The following is a 19691-nucleotide window of genomic DNA, read 5'->3' on the forward strand; positions in this document are numbered from 1 at the left end:
ATGATCTCCAGAAGGCCACAAATGTGCATGTGTCCACTTAAACGGTCAGAAACAGACTCCATGAGGGTGGTATGAGGGTCAGACATCCACAGGTGGGGGGTTGTGCTTACAGCACAGAACCGTGCAGGACGTTTGGCATTTGCCAGAGAACACCAAGATTGGCAAATTCACCACTGGCGCCCTGTGCTCTTCACAGATGAATGGCGGTGGGTCAGTAATGGTGTGGGGTTTTATTTCTTTGGGGGGCCACACAGCCCTCCATGTGCTTGCCAGAGGTAGCCTGAATGCCATTAGGTACAAAGGTGAGATCCTCAGACCTCTTGTGAGACCATATGCTGGTGCAGTTGGCCCTGGGTTCCTCCTAATGCAAGACAATGCTAGATCTCATGTGGCTGGAGTGTGTCAGCAGTTCCTGCAAGAGGAAGGCATTGATGCTATGGACTGGCCCGCCCGTTCCCCAGACCTGAATCTGATTGAGCACATCTGGGACATCATGTCTCGCTCCATCCACCAACGTCACGTTGCAGGAGCTGGCATCAGGAGCATGCCCAGGCATTGTAGGGAGGTCATACGGGCACGTGGAGGCTACACACACTACTGAGCCGCATTTTGACTTGTGTTAAGGACATTACATCAAAGTTGGATCAGCCTGTAGTGTGGTTTTCCACTTTGATTTTGAGTGTGACTCCATATCCAGACCTCCATGGGTTAATACATTTTATTTCCATTGTTCATTTTTGTGTGATTTTGTAATGATTATGTAAAGACAAAAGTATTTCACACGATTAGTTCATTTATTCAGATCTAGGGAGTGTTCCCTTTATTTTTTTGAGCAGTGTGTATATGTATATATATATATATATATATATATATATATATATATATATATGTAAATATTGTATACCAAAGACACACAAGCCATATTCTCAAGTAATTAAAATCACCACTTTATTATATAAATAATTAAAAACATGTATATGTACTCTCACCAGGTCCAGGATTAGCACCATTATATCATGGGTGAGTGAATGGTTTACTACAGGCATTGTTCAGTATACTGGTGTGGAGGAATTTGGTAATGTTTACATTAATGGCACCAACATTCTCAGTCCCATTGTGGATATACTGTTGTATATGAAGAGGCTGGTGCATAGTAATCACTAAGTTAGTGATTTTCTTGTACAAATAGAATATTGTATTTTGTTCAATATATATGGTTTTGTATTTTTCTTGTGATATATATACTTTATTGTAACTTATATATACTCATGGTGGGAAATTGGTTTAGGCTGGGTTCACATCACATTTTCTCCCATACGGGAGCGCATACGGCAGGGGGGAGCTAAAACCTTGCGCTCCCGTATGTCACCGTATGCGCTCCCATATGTCATTCATTTCAATGAGCCGGCCGGAGTGAAACGTTCGGTCCGATCGGCTCATTTTTGCACTGTATGCGCTTTTTCCCCGGACCTAAAACTGTGGTCAACCACGGTTTTAGGTCCGGTTGTAAAAGCGCATACAGCGCAAAAATGAGCCGACCGGACCGAACGTTTCACTCCAGACGGCTCATTGAAACTGATTTCAGACGGGAGTGCATACGAAAGCATACGGGAGCGCAAGGTTTTAGCTCCCCCTGCCGTATGCGCTCCCGTATGGGAGAAAACGTGATGTGAACCAGCCCTTACATTGATCTGAGCTAAAGTGCTCTATACAAACTAAATACAGTGTGAGTACATTTACATGTTTTTAATTGTTTATATAATAAAGTGGTGATTTTATTTGCTTGAGAATATGGCTCATACTGTATGTCTTTGGTATACAATGTTAGTAATAACAGTCCATAACAAGACCCAGCAATATGCAGTTAATTAGTAGTGGGCACAAGTGGTGTTTCCGACTGGAACTATTGGTATTTAATTATATATATATATATATATATATATATATATATATATATATGTAAATAAACAGTTCTCATGTATGTGATACATACGTCAAAATGTGTAAAATGTTAAAAATATCTCTTTTGTCATAAAAAGACTAAATTAAAACCAATGGGTTTTAATATTGGTACACAATAAATCAAAAATATTTAAGGGATGGATACTTTTCCTAGACACTGTCATTTCAGGAGTCCATGTAAGCCACTAATGTTCCTGAAGTAGTTGGCAGAGCACTTCCATAGAGCTCAATCATGTGTTACAATTACAATTTAAAGGGGCACTCCACCCCTTTGGATAGGGGATAAGATGTCTAGGGGCGGAGTACCCCTATAATCCCCTTGAAAACTTCTTTATTTTGTCTCCTTTCTCCAACTTAATAAAGTTCAAAAGGAAAAAGAAATTTCACAACTACATTGGTAAGGAATATTTTTAAGTTTATTTTTAAGTTAAGTATGAATTCTTTAGAAAACGTGACATGAGTTCACTTTTTTATACTGTTTTTAATATTTATTTTTATGCAAAAAATGTTTCCATCATTTTTTTAAAACATAGCATTTTACATATGTTTGTGTTCAGCTAATTAACTGAAAGACTATTATAGTAAATGTCTAATGAAATGTTTGATCCAATTTAACAATTTACAGTTGCAACCAACCCTCGTAGCCAATGGAACCCTGTCTTTATTAAGAGGGACGATTTAAAGTCAGAATTTATTTGGGGGTCCAAACCAAATTCTCCTCTAGAAGGAAAAAGACAGCTTTTTTTTTTATTTTATTTTTTTGGCTCTTATCAGTACAAAGCATAGTGCTGGTTGTCTGCTTGTGATTGGCCTTTGCCTCTATGGGACTCAAGGGGGTAATTTTTCTCCTTTGGGAGGAGATATGGTTGAATGTTCTACTGTGGTTCATTGCACTGCACTAAATTTTTTATTTGAAAAGAACCCTCTGTGTCTATTATGCTATATAACATATCAGAGATATATCACTGTTGTCAGAAAGGATGAAATATTCCCAAGTCTTTGTAATCTTTTATTCATTAAATTATATAATGCAGCAAGTGTTGTTTTCAAAATGTTATACTATACAGTCTAAACAGCGCACACAAGATTAGGGTATGACTTGTAGTTTTGGCAGATGTATTTTGAATATATATATTTGTATAGATATATTTATATAGATGAATATGTACACCCATCAGCCATGACAAAAACCACCTTCCGCAGCGCTGTACGCTCATTGGAGCTCACTATCAAAACCTATCAGTTTGTTTTAAAGGTGATGAACAGTGGTCAGCATGGGCACCTTGACTGGTCTGTGGCCACTTAGCCACGTAAACAGCAAGTTATGATGCACTGTATGTTTTCATACCATTCTATCATTCTTTTGGCGGCAGAATTTCAGCAACGGAATATCCGCCGCAAAAATTCCTTTGTTCGCACTGTGCAGCGGAATCCCATTGCCAGCAATTCCGCTTGGAAGTTCCATAATGACAGTCAAGGGCAGGTATCATGGTCTCATATTAAATTTGGGGTGTGACAAAGGAGTCATATGCACCACTTAGGTTAGTGGTATTTGGGTGTCATGGCCTAGGTCACATTCTCTAGGTCAGAATCTTCATTTTGATATAACTATTTATGATGTGTGCATATACTATATATTGTATTTGTGCGCCCATTACAAGTGTAATCATTTCCTTGACTGTCCCTATGAGTGTAGGTGTTTTTCCCTGATTGTGTTGGTAGGATTTAATAGCCACCAACATTTTCCTGACTATCCTGGCACCCACAGCTCCTGCCAAGATAGTTATGGACCAGTGTCTGAGGCACCAGGCTGGGAGGTGAATAAAGTTCTGGATACCAACTCTTGACTCATTAAAGTGGTTATCCAGGAAGAAACTTTTTTTTATATATCAAATGGCTCCAGAAAGATAAACAGATTTATAAGTTACTTCTATTAAAAATATTAATCCTTTCAGTGCTTATGAGCTGCTGAAGTTGAGTTGTTCTTTTCTGTCTAAGTGCTCTCTGATGACACCTGTCTCAGGGACTATCCTGAGTAGAAGCAAATCCCCATAGCATACCTCTTCTACTCGGTGCAGTTCCCGAGACAAGCAGAGATGTCAGCAGAGAGCACTGTTGTCAGACAGAAAAAAAACAACTCAACTTCAGCAGTTAATAATTATTGGAACAATTAAGATTTTTTAATAGAAGTAATTTACAAATCTGTTTAATTTTCAGGAGCCAGAAACCTACAAGTGGTTTTCATGTGATGGCTGCTTGGTATATGTGGTTGTATATATATATATATATATATATATATATATACAGCGTCTTCATAAGTATTCACTCTGAACTTTTTTGCCTCTTTTGCTATTGCTACCAACTGTAATTAAAATAGATTTTTGCCATTTGATCAAACAACTTGCATACTACTTTGAAAATGCAAAATACTTTTAATTGTGACACAAACAATAATGAAAACAAAAAAATGTACATCTGTTGGGTGCATAATTATTGAACCCCCCTTCCCCACACACACGATTCAATGTTTGGTAGAACCACCTTTTGCGGCAATTACAACTACATGTCTTTTAGGGTATGTCTTCACCTGCTTTGCACATCTAGAGATGGAAATGTTTGCCCATTCTTTTTTGGTAAAAAAAAACTGAAGCTAACTCAGATTGGATGGAGAATGTCTGTTAACACCAGTTTTCAAGTTTTGCTATATATTTTCAATTGGATTCAGGACTGAGTCATTTTGGGACAATCACATGTTATCATCTAAACCATTTGTAGCTCTGAATTGTCCAATATCTCTGTACTTGCTGAAAAGAAGCAACCCCACAGCTTGATGCTACCTACCACCACCATGTTTTACTGTGGGGATGGTGTACTCAGGAAGTGAGGCAGTGTTAGGTTTCCACCACACATAGGGGGGTATTTATCAAAGGATTTATGTGTCTTTTTTAACGTAACTTTGGCGCAATACTTTGGCGCAGTGTCTTTTTTGCGCCAAAGTTTGGTGCATCTTCTCCACTGTCATTTTTACAACTTTCTCAAAATCACACGGTCCTGTGTGTGATTTCAACTTTAGTCAGTAATTTATCATTTGCGTCAATCGATCTTTGGCGCAATTTTGGCGCAAATCCCGTTTTTTGGGTGCAAATCACCGCCAAGAAATTTTGCACTTGGGAAACACACTTAGCAATGTAAGAAAATGTAAAGGCGTCAAAATACATTAAAACTGGCTGCTCAATACTATCCTGAGGAACCTTCACCCTCCGTTGAGCCAGCATTGGACATGGCCACACAGGTTCAGGAAAGGTAAGCACTAAAGCAGTGGTCTCCATCCTGCGGACCTCCAGATGTTGCAAAACTACAACTCCCAGCATGCCCGGACAGCCAACGGCTGTCCTGGCAAGCTGGGAAATTGCAGTTTTGCAACATCTGGAGGCTCGCAGGTTGAAGACCTTTGCACTAAAGTAACCAAAAAATTAAAATAAATACTCGAGTTGAAAATAAAATCCATTTCACATGGTGGCTAGAAACCCCACAAAAGAAAATAACTCATGTCGCTTGCTGATATACTGCAGGAGGGACTCCGAAACGGCTGCTCTACAGGGTTAAATACGCGTCCTCTGTGGTGGTAAGTTCTGCGTAAAAGGCGCTGTGAACAGCTGATTTCAACATTTGAGCCAAAATTACTAACAACTTGCACCACATGATAAATTTGGTGCAGGTCCACGAAAACCAAAGTGAAAAAAAAAAAAGGGTAAAAAGAAACTGTTAACATAATGTTTTGCACTGAGGCTAAAAGGTTAATGTTGCTCTTATCTGACCAAAGCACCTTTTCTACATGTTTGGTGTGTCTCCCTCATGGCTTGTGGCAAACTCCAAACAGGATTTCTTGTGGCCCACTTTCAACAAAGTCTACCTTCTTACCACTCTTCCATAACAAGGCATTTGTGGAGTACGGGACTGATAGTTATCCTTTGGACAGAATTTCTCTCTTCAGCTGTTCATTATTGCAGCCCATTCAGTGTTACCATAGGCCTCTTGGCTACTTCTCTGCTTATTTTTTTCTTACTCAGCTTGTCAGTTTGGTTGGAAGGTCTTGTCTTGGTAGGTTTGCAGTTTGTTCCACATTCTTTCTATTTTCTGATATTGGGTTTTTGGTGCTACTTGAGATGTTTAAAGCTTAGGATATTTTTATAACCTAACACTGCTTTGTGCTTCTCCACAACTTTATCTCAGACCTATATGGTCAACATTTTGGTCTTCATGCTGCTGATTGTTCAGTAATGTTCTCTATCAAACTCTAAAGACCTTGACAGAGCAGGTGTATTTGTACTATAATTAAATAGCATGTGGACCCCATTTACTAATTATGTGACTATGTGAAGGTAATTGGTCACACCAGATCTTTGCTAGCAGTTTCACTGTAAGACTAGGTTTCTACACAGGTTTTTTCCTGAAGTTTTTATTTTATCAAATGTCATTGCTGTTTTTGAGCCAAAGCCAGATGTGTTTTCAAATGGAATTGGAAATATAAAGGAAGAACTTATACTTCTCCTTTCTGCTGGATCCACTTCTGACTTTGGCTTGAAAACTTCAGTGTCAGTTTTTCAGAAAATGTCATAAAAAAACTTGTGTGGAAGCCTAGCCTAAAGAGGATGAATACATATTCACTTAACACTTTTAAGATTTTTATTTGTAAATCATTTTGAAATCCATGTAATATTTTCCCCCACTTCCATATAATGGACTATTTGTGTTGGTCCATTACATAAAATTCCAATTCAAATAAAATGGAGAAAAGGGGATGAAAACACTGTATATATATTATAGCACATACTTTATATTTATCTTTGATTCTGAAGTACCGTAGTTTATTATTTTGAGTAATACCAGAAATCAGCAGACTAAAAATATCTCTAATTATTTAACTGTGTATACAATTATAGCATTTAGGAAATTTCTGTGCAAATGTGCATTGTTTATGTTTCTACAGGTACCATCAGATGAATGGGGGGGGTATCCAGCACCTGGGAAAGAGGGAGAAATTCCATGCCGAAGGATGAGGAGCGGCAGCTACATCAAAGCCATGGGGGATGATGACAGCGGGGACTCAGACACCAGCACCAAAATGTCACCCAAAGGTGCCACCCGACGGGAGAAATACCGCAGGTCTTCGAGTGTTGACCATCCCAGAAACAAGTATGAAACTTTCTTTACACCCTTCTCACATAGCTATTATGTTAATTACTATTATAATGACTTACAGCAGTCTATATCCATATGGTAAACCTAATACACATTGTTATACAAGGGATTTTAAAACCAATATAATATCCTTAGAATAGATAATCAAAATGAGTTCAGTGTGGATCCGTGTTTAAAGCAACCATTGCAAGCACTGCAGCCTCTTTATTGTTTACAACTGAGAAAGTGAAGATCCGGCACAATCAGGACTAGGATGATGTGGAGCAACAGGGAGAGGTAACGCTGCAGACCAGGCACAGGTGTGGAGGTAGGCAGTGCAAATCATAATAGATGCATAGTATGCAAAAAAAGAGTCCAAAGGAGACTGCACTCACCATCCACAGGTTTATTCAAAACCGTGTAGGGATACAATAACGGAGGCAGGGGCACACCAGGACAATTTGTTTTGCGCTGTCTTGTGCTTCTTCAAGCCAGAGGGTGATGTTCAAGATTAGCACAGTGCCTTAAAAAGATGACGTCATTGCCCCCCGCCTTTTTAAGGCGCTGCGCTAATCTTGAACGTCACCCTCCAGCTTGAAGAAGCACAAGACAGCGCAAAACAACTTGTCCCGGTGTGCCCCTGCCTCCGCTATTGTATGCCTACATGCTTTTGAATAAACCTGTGGATGGTGAGTGCAGTCTCCTTTGGATTCTTTTTTGCATCTTTATTGTTTACATTGCTCACAGCTATCCTCTTCAAGTGAATGAGACTCAGCGATATTACCTATCCACTATGAAAACTATGGTGTGGGCAAATAGGAGCAGATAAAAAAAGGATGCTCCAGTGCTCGTCCAAGCTCCATGGCCCTTCAAACAGCCCATCAGTGAAGATGCCAAGCGGGTTGTACCCCACCCCCCACCATTCTAATATTCACAGGCCTATCCTGAGGATAGACCATTCGTTTTTTAACCCCGGATTTTTCTATCTGAAATATTCTGTTAGAGAATCCATGGCAGAAATCTGTTCCATGGATTCAAGTGTGGATTTCAAGTCTATTTTAGAAAATATCTCCTCTAAATTAACTACAACAGTGGTTCCCATAAAGAATAACGGGTTCCAGATTTCACACTAACTTCATCCAGATTCCAATAGCATCTAGTTTACATAAAAAAATAACCCTTAAAGGGGTACTCCGCCCCTAGACATCTTATCCCCTATGCAAAAGATAGGGGATAAGATGTCTGATCGCAGGGGTCCTGCCACTGGGGACCCCTGCGATCTCGGCTGCAGCACCCCAGACATCCGGTGCACTTCACTCCGTGCCAGATGACTGGTTTTGCGGGTCGGAGGCTTGTGACATCACGGCCACGCCTCCTCAATACAAGCCTATTGGAGGGGGCTTGACATCAGTCTAAATGAACGCCGGGCACAACAGGGAGATTGCAGGGGGTTCCCAGCGGCCGGACCACCGCAATCAGACATCTTATCCCCTATCTTTTGGGTAGGAGATAAGATGTCTAGGGGCGGAGTACCCCTTTAATGTGAATGTGCCCTAAAAATGTCTTGTTCTATGACATCTGCCACTGTTTTTAGGAGATGTATTGCAACTATTTTTGCCTTCCATTAAGTATTCAGACTTCACATAAACTTGGAACTGCTTTGATCCATATCTTTTGTGCATCTCACATATTTTAAATGGATGCAACACTCATATCTGTTTATTCAGAAGCCTTTAGCTTTGAATAAGTATCAAACATTACGGTCTGGCATTAATATTTCCAGAGCAGGTTGACTGCACAGTTCCATCTCAACCTTATCCTACAACACAAACTGATTTTGTAGCTCTCTAAACTGGAAAATAATTATGGGGAAATGGTTACATTAATACTGAAACACTTTCAAAGTGTCTCCCTTAGGCCACATTCTGTACAGACTGCCTTTGCTTGCCTGATCATTTTAGCCCCATCTATTTTACTAGAGCTGAATAGAAATCTAATTTTTGTATTTTCATTATAGATTTTTACCATGATTCATTATTGAATGCATGCTTGATCTGTGCCCTGCTAGCACATTGGATTCAAACTGGATTAACCTTTTATATTTGTCATGGTTAGTCAAGTAGATGTAAGTAACTTAGCTGAATGATCAGTAATGGTTGGCTTTGTAAACACTAAATAGAGACCTCAAGATGATCCACTCTTAGGTGGGTATGTATAGAAACTAGTGAGCAAAACAGCAAACTGTACCGCAATTCTGTTGGGATTCTTCCTTTAAATCATGAAGTGTCCTTGTTTATATCATTAACATGTATGCCAAATTTGCCCCTTTTTCCCTGTATTAGCTCCTTTTCTCATCGCTCTTCACTAGGTTTCCATGTAAGCGATATTCTGACTCATGTCTCTGTAACTGTCCCAGCTGCTGCACTCCACCTAAAATTCATCCCAAGGGACATGGCTATGGTCTCTCCATCTCGGGTCAGGTAAGTATTAGATCTGCATGTACTGCAATGGGAATGATGCCTGGAAATGGATGGAATGCCGGTGGAATGCATGTCCACCCAACTTTGCTTGTGTTCAGCATTTACAATCCTGGCTGCTATTTGGATGCACTGCAAGGTTGGAAATATTATGCCTTGAATGACTGCATCAAATGGCTGTGTGATGAGCGATTCATTTGTTAGGAATGCATATGTTGGGAAATTGGTCATGATAGCACAATACTGTATAGATAATGTAATAAAACTTGTCATGCGCTGCTGCAAATAATTTGGAACATATCTCACAAAGCGTTGACTTGAGCTAAAACTTTGTGTTGCTGTTAAATTGTTTTAGCAACAAAGTTTTATTTTTATTTTTTTAAGTTGTCCCTAATGTAGTTGGTTCATAACAAATGCTGTTCCTGTCATTTTGAGTATCTATGGAAAATATTGAAATTTCTTTTCTACAAGGGTCTGTTTCTACAAGACAGCAAACATTTTACATTGATACAGAGTGAAACACTAAGTTAAATGGTGCACTAATATTTAAGAACCAATAATAATATTTCTTTTGTTGAACTTGGAGGAATAAAGTTTTTTTTTTTTTTTTACAAACAGCTAAAAAAGGTATAAAATGATGAAAGGCGTAGTACTCACCTTACCAATCCTCTGCTACTCCTATATGGATGCTTCCTGGTTCTCTACCATTCTCTGTTTGCCAGGCTTCAGTGATGTTGTGTCAACTCCTCTCATGTTGACACCCTACTTTATATATAATTGACTGGTGTAGCTTTTGACTCATATTGAGATATTGCCACTAAATTTTCTATACAATTTTCTAATCTTGCTGATAAGAAAAAAAACAAGAATACAAGAATATTGAAATTATGGATTTCTTAAGTCTTAGAGGTCAGTCTATTGTATCAATTTATTTCTATAAAACAACCTCACGATTAACAGCAGTTTGCCAGTGTAGGTGAAAAGACATGTTTAATTGTTTTGCAGCACCTCTACAGGGTAAATGAAGAATTACACAGTGTCCAATCAAATCAATGAGCTATCCCTATAGTGCTTGGATGTGCTAAGTTCTTCAGAGCTCCAGGGGGGTTTCTGATGAGCTTCCTCTGATAGACTATTTGAAAACAAGTTTTCTAAACCAGACAACCCCTTTAAGCAAAAATTGGCCGGGTCCTCCAAAGGTTTATTTTTATTTGATCCTCTTTTTTAAAGGGGTTTGCCAATGAAAGAAACGAATTCACAGTACAATGTTAAGATATCTTCGTCCAGCTCATAGAGTTGACATTGTGCATGTGTGACCACTGCACTATTTAACTAGGAGACTCAGGACTGTACTGTAGGTAGAGGAATGAGTGTCTATCATGGACAAACCCTTTAAAAGAAGTTTAAGAGAAAACACATTTTTTTGAAAGTATGTTTACATTTTAAAGTATCCTTGTCATTTAAAAAATCTTTTAACATTTTATAGACATGTCTAACGTGTTAATCAGTCAGGGTCTTGGTGTTAAGACCCTCATCACCCGAGAGATGTGTACAGTTGAGTGCTTCTCTTCCCAGCTCGCTGCTGACCACGTCTCATTGCAGGAGGCAGGCTCTGTAAAGTTATTATAAAATGTATGTCGTTCAGCAAGGCAAGGAGAGAAACACTTAGCTGCACATGTTTCCCAGTTTGTTCTATTGACTGATGTTGTCTGTACCCCTGAATCCTACCAACTAAAACTTGTGTCTATGTCTAGGTGACATTTCTATTGTTTTTTTTTCAAATGACAGAGACACTTTACCAATTCCAGGGATATGTCCTTTTATACTTTTTATATATTATGCAAAATCTGTGTCTATAGAAATACTAAAGTGTAAAACTAATATGCCCAGATTAACAAAAATGTTTCTATTTGTTGATGTTGTTGACTTGTAAGTATAGCTTTAAATCACTATATTAGGAAATGGCCAAGAATTTAATTGTGTTTAAGGGGTACTCCGGTGAAAGACAATTTTTTTTTTTTTAAATCAACTGGTGCCAGAACGTTAAACAGATTTGTAAATTACTTCTATTTAAAAAAAAAAAAAAACTTAATCCTTCCAGCTGTTGTATGCTCCACAGGAAGTTCTTTTCTTTTTACATTTATTTTCTGTCTGACCACCGTTCTCTCTGTTGACACCTCTGTCCATGTCAAGAACTGTCAAGAGCAGGAGCAAATCCCCATAGCAAACCTCTCCTGCTCTTGACAGTTCCTTAGACAAATAAAGGTGTCAGCAGAGAGCAATGTGGTCAGACAGAAAATAAATTTAGAAAGAAAAAAACTTCCTCTGGAGCATACAGCAGCTGATAAGTACTGGAAAGATAAGATTTTTAAATAGAAGTAATTTACAAACCTGTTTAATGTTCTGGCACCAAAATGTGATCTCAAGCATGGCCAGGCATGCTTGAAGTTGTAGTTTTGCAATAGCTGGATTTTGCTGTCCAGATATGCTGGGAATTGTAGTTTTACAAGAGCCATAACTTAGAAATAACTGCTCTATAGCAAAACTTTATAACAGAAATATGGAGATTGTCAGGCGTCATATAGGTATTGCACATCATACAGTCATGGCCGTAAATGTTGGCACCCCTGAACTTTACCAAAAAAAATGCAGTATTTCTCACACAAAAGGATTGAAGTAATCAATGTTTTGTTATACACATGTTTATTCCCTTTGTGTGTATTGGAACTGAACCAAAAAAGGGAGGAAAAAAGCAAATTGGACATAACGTCACACCAAACTCCAAAAATGGGCAGGACAAAATAATTGTCACCCTTAACTTAACCCCTTCCCGCTATAGGATGTATACATATGTCCCAGCACCAGACACGTTCGCGCTCTGGGACGTATGCATATGACACCTGGTGTCCCGCCGCAGCTGCCAGGGCCGCGATCGCGCCGTCCCGGCAGCATTAACCCCATAGATGCTGTGATCAATCCTGATCACGGCATCTATGGTGTTGATACGATCACATGTTGTCGTTGGTTGCTATGGCAGCAGGAGGTCAGATCATGACCTTCTGTCTGCCTGCTACGGAAGCCTGTAAGCTCCTGTGTGCAGCTGATCGGGTCATACTGTGCTGCAGTACAAATGTATTGCAGCATAGTATAATCAGTAAAAAGTGTAAAAAATAAAATAAAAAGTTCTTAAATAAAAGTATGAGGTGTAAAAAAATGATATAAAAAATGTCCTTTTCCCAATAAAAGCCCTGTATTATCATAAAAAAAGATCAAAAACACAAATCAGATACATAATAGGTATTGCCACATCTGTAATGACATGTACTATAAAACTATAATGTAAATGATCCCGTACGGTGAATGCTGTAAAAAAAACAACAACAAAAAAGCGCATTATTCACCAATTTTCTTACAAATAGCGGAATAAAAAAGATCAAAAGGTAGCACATATCACAAAAATGATACCGATGAAAAGTACAGCTCATCCCACAAAATATAAGCCCTTACTTATGGCGTCAGATGAAAAATAAAAAAATTACAGCTGTTGGAAAATGAATGGCTGAAAAAGAATTTTGCTCAGAAAAGGAAAAAGAACATAGAAAGCTATGTAAAATGGATATCACATAATCGTACTGACTCACAGAATAAACATAACATCACTTTTACCGCACAGTGTACACCATAAAAAAATAAAAAAGGTCGTCCGCGAAAGCTGCACATTTTCTTTGGCACGCTCCAATGTCCAGTCCGCCTATATCAGGATTTTGACGTATGTCTATCATAAGGTGTTCCATACACAGAATATACAATAAAGGCGACAAAGGACATCCTTGGCGCGTCCCATTGCAGATGTCAAACGATTGGACAGGCACCCATTGATTCTAATTTGCGGTTGGGGATGGGTATAGAATGCCATAATATGGGAGATCATATTAGTGCCCAATCCTATTTGTGACAGAGTCGTCGACATGAAACTCCAATCCACCCGGTCAAAAGCCTTCTCTGAGTCCAGGGAGAGGAGGAAGAGAGGGGTGCGTTTCTTATGTGCGTAATGGATAGTGGAGAACGTACGTAGAGTATTATCTCTGGCCTCTCTCCCCTTGACAAAACCGACCTGGTCCGGGTGGATTAGAGATGGCATGTGGTCCGACAATCTGTTAGCTGTTAACTTGGCGAATAATTTTGCATCGGTATTAATAAGTGAGATGGGGCGATAATTGGAACAAAGCAATGGGTCGTTACCTTCCTTCGGTATCACCGTAATATATGCTCGCAGGAAGGACATCGGGGGCGGGTGTGAGTCAGAAAGGTCATTAAATGCCGTCAGTAGAAGTGGGGAAAGATCAGACTGAAGGGCTTTATAGAATTTCGAAGTGTATCCATCAGGCCCTGGGCTTTTGCCCGCTGGAAGTGAGGCAATGGCTCTCTCCAGTTCCACCTCTGAGAATGGCGATTCCATACTCTGAAGCACCTTATGATCTAGTCTCGGTAGTGCCGTCCGGGATATGTACTGCAGCAGAGATTCACTGTGTGTCTCCGAGGATGGGGGAGCTGTGCGGGCCTGTAAGTTGTAAAGTGAAGCGTAGTATTTCCTAAATGCTTCGAGTATATCCGGAGTGAGCACACACGTTGGGCCCTTGTGTGGTTTGATCGAAGAGACAAATAAAGAGGACCTTTTCTCCCTGAGTGCCGCCGCACTCATAGAAAAGGCGTCCCGTAACCTGTTTATAATACGCGTGCTGCGAGGATAATAAGGTAAGGAGTTCGCTACGGACCTTAATCAGGTCTCTCATTACGCTATCCTGTTGGGAGTGTTTGTGTTGCGTTTACAGTCTATGTAACGAATCGTGCAGTTGGACAAATTTTGCTGAGGCCTCCCTCTTCAGGCGAGACCCATGTTTTACCAGAACGCCTCTAAGGACACACTTTAGCGTCTCCCACCTCACCATAGGAGAAGTGTCATCATTAATGTGATCAGAGACAAAGTGTCCAATCGAGTTTTTCAGTTCCTGCAGGCACACCGAGTCCCTCAATAACAACTCGTTAAGCCGCCAAGAAGTCCTGGGCCTCGATAATGAGGGGAGCTCCAGCGAACAAACTACCGGGGCATGAACAGATAGGATACGGAGACCTATGGATGTTTGTAGGATAGAAGGGAGAAGCGCGTGTGTGCAGAAGATATAGTCGAGACGGCTGTAAGTTTGCCTGGGGTGTGAGAAAAACGTGTAATCCCTGTCTTCTGGGTGGAACACTCGCTAAGTGTCACAGAGTTGCATGGAATGAAGCTTATTGCGCAAAGCTCTCAGTTTACTATGGGGGACAACAGAGGAGCCCGCGGACATATACATTGAAATCCCCACCTAGTAAGATGGGACTCGTGGCAAACACAGACAACGCTGTCAGGGTTTTGAGCAAAAATGGCACCTGATCCCTATTCGGGGCATAGATAGAGGCAATAGTAAACGGGTGATTTGCTATCTCGCAGTTAGCGAGGTGGACTTATGGAAGGCTAGCGACACTCCTTTTGATCTAGACTCCGGGTTCGTGCTATGGATCCAGGACATATAGTATTTAGAGGAGATTTTGGGGACGTGATCCGTTTTAAAGTGAGTTTCTGGTAGGGCAATGATGTGTGCTATTTGTTTGTGTAAGGACTATAACAGTTTGTTACGTTTTTCGGGGGTGTTGAATCCCTGTGTGTTAAGAGTGATCAATTTAATGCTAGCTGCCATAGTGTGTGTAAGGGGATGAAGACATCTTACCAGTCTGGAGCAGGGATGCTGGAGGGTCCGATCTGGAGGATGCGAGGCAATCAGAGAGAAGTAGCCTACAAGGGAAGAAAGAGAATATGGGGGTAAGTAGGGTAGAGACAAAGGACAGGAAGGAAAGACCCCCCCCAAGGAGCGGGGGCTAGGGTGCTATGAAAAACGGTCATAAGGACCAAAAGCTGGATGGGGACCTGCCCTTTTCTCTTTTTTATCTGCTTTCAGGTGTGATTTTTATATTGTCCACACCTGTTTCTTGACCCAGGTGAGTTTTCTTTTTTTCTTTTTTGCACTTTCGTTTTTTCCTCCTCACCTTTTAAAAATCATAACCCTTTCAATTTTGCACCTAAAAATCCATATGATGGCTTATTATTTGCACCACCAATTCTACTTTGCAGTTACATCAGTCATTTTACCCAAAAATCTACGGCCAAACGGAAAAAAAAATCATTGTGCGACGAAATTGAATTTTGTAACTTTTGTGGGCTTCCGTTTCTACGCAGTACATTTTTCGGTAAAAATTACACCTTATCATTATTCTGTAGGTTCATACAATTAAAATGATATCCTACTTATATAGGTTTGATTTTGTCGTACTTCTGTAAAAAATCATAACTACATACAGAAAAATTTATACATTTAAAATTGTCATTTTCTGACCCCTATAACTTTTTTATTTTTCTGCATATGAGGTGGTATGAAGTTTTTAGAGGTACCATTTTTGTTTTGATAGGACTTTTTGATCGCTTTTTATTCATTTTTTCATGATATAAAAAGCATCCACAAATACGTCATTTTGGACTTTTTTTTCGCCTACGCCATTGACCGTGCGGTTTAATTAATGATATATTTTTATAATTCGGACATTTATGCATGCAGCGATACCACATATGTTTATATTTATTTTTATTTACATGGTGTTTTTTTTTATTTGAAAAAGGGGGGATTTGAACTTTTATTAAGGAAAGGGTTAAATCACATGTATTAACTTTTTTTTTTACACTTTTTTTTGCAGTGTTATAGCTCCCATAGGGACCTATAACACTGCACACACTGATTGCCAGCACTGTTCACTGTAAAGCCATAGCTTTGCAATGATCAGCGTTATCGGCGGTCGATTGCTCAAGACTGAATCTCGGGCTTGGAGCAATCAATCACTGAGGGGACACGCCGGAGGCAGGTAAGAGGACCTCCGCTCGTGTCCCAGCTGATCGGGACACCGCATTTTCACTGCAGTAGTCCAGATCAGCCCCGCTGAGCAGCCGGTCAGCTTTCACTTTCGGTTTAGACGCGGCGTTCAACTTTGAACGCCGCGTCTAAAGGGTTAATAGCGCACGGCACTGTGGTCGCTGCCGCGCGCCATTAGCCCTGGGTCCCGGCATCAGATACATGCCGGGACCGACCCGATATGACGCGGGGTCACCACGTGACCCCGCGTTATATCGCGGGAGCCGGCCAAGGACATAAATATACGTCCTTGGTCGTTAAGGGGTTAAAGGAGCATCACTTTCTTGAAACAATCTTATTTATCCACAATTTTGAAAGGGTGCCAATAATTTCGTCTAGCCCATTGTTGGAGTTTGGTGGGACATTATGTCCAATTTGCTTTTTTTCCTCCCTTTTTTTGGTTTAGTTTCTATACACACAAAGGGAATAAATATGTGTATAGCAAAACATGTGTTACTGCAATCGTTATCTGTGAAAAAAACTTTTACGGCCATGACTGTAAATTAATGTTGACAGGGGTAATTGAGGTATTGCACAATTTAAATGAAAGTTTTCAAAGGTCATATAGGCACTGCACATGTGAAATGGAGGTTGTCAGGGGTCATTGAGGTATTGTACATTGGTAAAGGAGGTTGTCAGGTGTCATATACAGATGTAACTAGTGCCAAAGATGTTGCACCAGTGCGACATTTTCTGTACTGGCTACAGAACAGTGTACATCCGCTCTATGCAAATAGCTGTGTATTTGACTGGCGATGCATACACATTAACAGTCACTTACACCAGTAGTTTCTGTGGCACTGCTAGACTACCACCATGCAGTGCCATGTATGTGGAGCAGATATAATAGTAGTCCCTGCTCCACTTACTGAACAGTAAGCCAGGGATGTGCCCAACCCAGGAAAGCTGTGCAGCAGTTTAAGGGTATGTTCACTTCTAGCGTACTAGTGGTAGATTTAATGTTACAGATTTTATACTTTGCATTTTATACTGTAGAAGGGTATGTTAACACATAGCATAAAGGCTGAAGATTTTATGTTAAAGATTTTATAGTGCACATTTTGTACTGTGTAAATCAATGTGAATAAAACACTGAACCCAGCATAATATCTGCAGTATAAAATCCATGGTATATATATGCTATGTGTGAAAAATAGATGCCCGTGGAGAGCATAAGTACATCAAGGCTGTGTATGTATGCTCAGTGCTGATACAGACACAAAGCCTTATGGATAGTGTGGACAAACAGGAATAGAGAATAAAGTGCTGGCAACCATTACACTTGCTGAGACACATCCATTAACCCCTTAACGATGAGTGCTGTAAATGTACGTCCTGGTGACATGGTACTTAACGCACCAGGACGTACATTTACGTCCTAAGCATAACCGCGGGCATCGGAGCGATGCCCGGATCATGCGTGGTAGGTCCCGGCTGCTGATCGCAGTCAGGGACCCGCCGGTAATGGCGGACACCCGCGATCCCCTCAGATACCGTGATCAATACATCGCGGTCACTTAAATGGATGATCGCATCGCCCGCAGCGTTGCCGCGGCGATCCAATCATCCAGCACGACAGATGAAGGTCCCCTCACCTGCCTCCGCTGTCTTCCGGGAGTCTTCCCGCAGACCAGAGCAGAAGATGACCGATAACCCTGATCAGTGCTATGTCCTATACATAGCACTGAACAGGATTAGCAATCGAATGATTGCTATAAATAGTCCCCTATGGGGACTATTAAAGTGTAAAAATAAAAGTAAAAAAAGTAAGTAAAAAAATGTCAAAAACCCCCTCCCCCAATAAAAACGTAAATTGTCCCATTTTCCCTATTTCACCCCCAAAAAGTATTTAAAAAATATTTTATATACATATTTGGTATCGCCGCGTGCGTAAATAATTGAACTATTAAAACAAGATGTTAATAATACCGTACGGTGAACGGCGTGAACGTAAAAAAAAAAAAAAGGGCCAAAATAGCTGCTTTTTTATAACCTTTTATTCCCCCAAAAAATCATAAAAAATTTATTAAAAGTTTTATATAAGCAAATATGGTATCAATAAAAATTACAGATCACAGCGCAAAAAATGAGCCCTCATACCGCCGCTTATACGGAAAAATGAAAAAGTTATGGGTCTTCAAAATAGGGGGATTTTAAACGTACTAATTTGGTTAAAAAGTTTGTGATTTTTTTTAAGCGCAACAGTAATAGAAAAGTATGTTATCATGGGTATCAATTTAATCGTATTGACCCAAAGAATAAAGAACACGTCATTTTTACCGTAAATTGTACGGCATGAAAACGAAACCTTCCAAAATTAGCAAAATTGCGGTTTTCTTTTTCATTTCCCCACACAAATAGTATTTTTTTGGTAGAGCCATACCTTTTATGGTAAAGTGAGTGATGTAATTATAACGGACAACTGGTCACGCAAAAAACAAGCCCTCATACTAGTCTGTGGATGAAAATATAAAAGAGTTATCATTTTTTGAAGGCGAGGAGGAAAAATCGAAAACGTAAAAATTAAATTGTCTGCGTCCTTAAGGCCCAAATGGGTTGCGTCTAGAGATAAGCGAACTTACAGTAAATTCGATTCGTCACGAACTTCTCGGCTCGGCAGTTGATGACTTTTCCTGCATAAATGTGTTCAGCTTTCAGGTGCTCCGGTGGGCTGGAAAAGGTGGATACAGTCCTAGGAAAGAGTCTCCTAGGACTTTATCCACCTTTTCCAGCCCACGGGAGCACCTGAAAGCTGAACTAACTTATGCAGGAAAAGTCATCAACTGACGAGCCGAGAAGTTCGTGATAAATCGAATTTACTGTAAGTTCACTCATCTCTAGTTGCGTCCTTAAGGGGTTAAAGGGGTACTCCGATGGAAAACATTTTTTTTTTATCAACTGGTGCCAGAAAGTTAAACAGAATTGTAAATTACTTCTATTAAAAAATCATAATCCTTCCAGTACCTATCAGCTGCTGTATAATATAGAGGAAGTTATTTTATTTTTTAATTTCCTTTCTGTCTGTCCACAGTGCTCTCTGCTGACACCTCTGTTCATGTCAGGAACTGTCCAGAGCAGG

The 19691-nt window shown here is 40.0% G+C and overlaps 1 protein-coding gene across 14 annotated transcripts in view; it reads left to right on the plus strand.

Moving 5' to 3' along the window:
* The window catches only part of DLGAP3 (DLG associated protein 3), a 538301-nt gene that overhangs the window by 354749 nt on the left and 163861 nt on the right, over nt 1-19691 (plus strand). For 10 of the 14 annotated variants that reach the window (XR_008888792.1, XM_056557211.1, XM_056557218.1 and 7 more), the window contains 2 exons: nt 6953-7158; nt 9512-9623. The exons of 2 other annotated variants lie outside the window; for them this stretch is intronic. Coding sequence is in view for 11 of the 12 variants with exons in the window: in XM_056557211.1 (XP_056413186.1) it covers nt 6953-7158; nt 9512-9623 (318 nt within the window). In the remaining variant the exon portion in view is untranslated. The remainder of the gene's footprint in view (nt 1-6952; nt 7159-9511; nt 9624-19691) is intronic. 2 more of the 14 variants (XM_056557217.1, XM_056557220.1) reach the window with 1 other exon arrangement.

This window comes from Hyla sarda, chromosome 2 (assembly GCF_029499605.1).
Source record: "Hyla sarda isolate aHylSar1 chromosome 2, aHylSar1.hap1, whole genome shotgun sequence".
In the NCBI taxonomy this organism is placed as follows: Eukaryota; Metazoa; Chordata; class Amphibia; order Anura; family Hylidae; genus Hyla; species Hyla sarda.